The 1509-nt window shown below is 62.7% G+C and overlaps 1 protein-coding gene across 1 annotated transcript in view; it reads right to left on the bottom strand.

Annotated features, from left to right (window-relative positions):
* LOC130584679 (death-associated protein kinase 2-like) overlaps positions 1–500 on the bottom strand; it is a 4717-nt gene extending 4217 nt beyond the window's left edge. Inside the window, exon 1 of the mRNA XM_057384803.1 lies at positions 280–500. Within this exon, the coding sequence (XP_057240786.1) occupies positions 280–500 (221 nt within the window). The remainder of the gene's footprint in view (positions 1–279) is intronic.
* Positions 501–1509: the final 1009 nt, after the last annotated feature.

Below are 1509 nucleotides of genomic sequence, written 5' to 3'. Positions count from 1 at the left end.
ATCCCACTCACCTGTGGTGGATCCCACTCACCTGCCCAGATCCCACCCACTTGCCCGGATCCCTACCTGTGCCCCACTAACCTGCCTGGATCCCTGCCTGCACCCCTCTCATCTACTTGAACCCAGCTCACTTGTCTTGATCCCTGCTTGTGTTGAGCTCACCTACCTGGATCCCTGCTCACCTGCCTGGATCCCACCCACCTTCTGGGATCCTACCCACCTGTCCCGATCCCACTCACCTGTCCACATCCCTGCTCACCTGCCCGCATCCCTGCTCACCTGCCCAGCTTCTCCAGCAGCTTGTACAGGTCCTCCACGTTGCCTGAACTCGCGCTGGCTGCCAGAACCTCACCCCCCACATCATCCCCAGGCTCAGCCACATCCTGTGGGGCAGCACCAGGACCCGGCTCAGCCCCTGCCCAGGGCAAGGTGATGTGCCAGACCCCATCCGCTGGAGCACCAGAACCCCCCAGCACACCCAGGGGTGTGGGGACCCCCATTTTCTGGAGCATCAGAACCCCCCAGCACACCCAGGATTGCGGGGACCCCCCTTTCCTGGAGCAGCAGAACCCCCCAGCACACCCAGGAGTGTGGGGACCCCCATTTTCTGGAGCATCAGAACCTCCCAGCACACCCAGGGGTGCAGGGACCCCCATTTTCTGGAGCATCTGAACCCCACAGCACACCCGGAGGTGCAGGGACCCCCATTTTCTGGAGCACCAGACCCCCCAGCACACCCAAGGGTGCAGAGACCCCCATCCCCACGACCCCCCACACACCCAGGGGTGCAAGACCCCCCATGCCATGGAGCATCAGAACCTCCCAGCACACCCAGGGGTGCAGGGACCCCCATTTTCTGGAGCATCAGAACCTCCCAGCACATCCAGGAGTGTGGGGATCCCCATATTCTAGAGAACCAGAACCCCCCAGCACACCCAGGAGTGTGGGGACCCCCATCCCACGACCCCCCAGCACACCCGAGGGGGGATTCTCCAGTGCCCAGCTGAGCTTAGGCCTTGCCCGGTTCTGCCAGTTCACACTAAATTCTTCAGTGGAAACTTGGAGGCTTTGACCCCTCTTTCAGGACCTGCAGAAGCCGCTCAGGGGGTTTGGAATTGGGGCAGGGGCAAGAAGGGAGAGGGTCACAGCGGCCCCTCAATGTGCTAGGGGTGCAAAATGCAGAGAAACCCCAACATGTGGGGTTTTTTTAAGGGGATTAACAGCCGGTGAAAGCACCACTGTGAGCTCATCTGTGAAAGCCCAGCCCCCTGGCAGTGCCCCCGCACACACCCACGGCCACGGCTCACCTGGGGGCTATCAGGGGCGCCCCTCGGCCCCCCCTGCGCCAGGACCCCCACCCAGCTGCCCTCAGCCATCCCTGCAAAGACAAGAAAGCCCAGGGTGAGGGGGKTTTTGTGGGCAACAGCGGTGGCTTCTGTGAGAAGCGGCCACGAGCCTCCCCCGTGGCCAGGAGAGACGATAACGCAGCTCCAGGATGGAGCCGGCACT

This window comes from Malurus melanocephalus, unplaced genomic scaffold (genome assembly GCF_030028575.1).
Source record: "Malurus melanocephalus ecotype Western Australia unplaced genomic scaffold, MMel_1.1 scaffold_746, whole genome shotgun sequence".
NCBI classification, from domain to species: Eukaryota; Metazoa; Chordata; class Aves; order Passeriformes; family Maluridae; genus Malurus; species Malurus melanocephalus.
The sequence above is the reverse complement of the archived record's forward strand: the minus strand, read 5'-3'. Positions and strand labels throughout refer to the sequence as shown.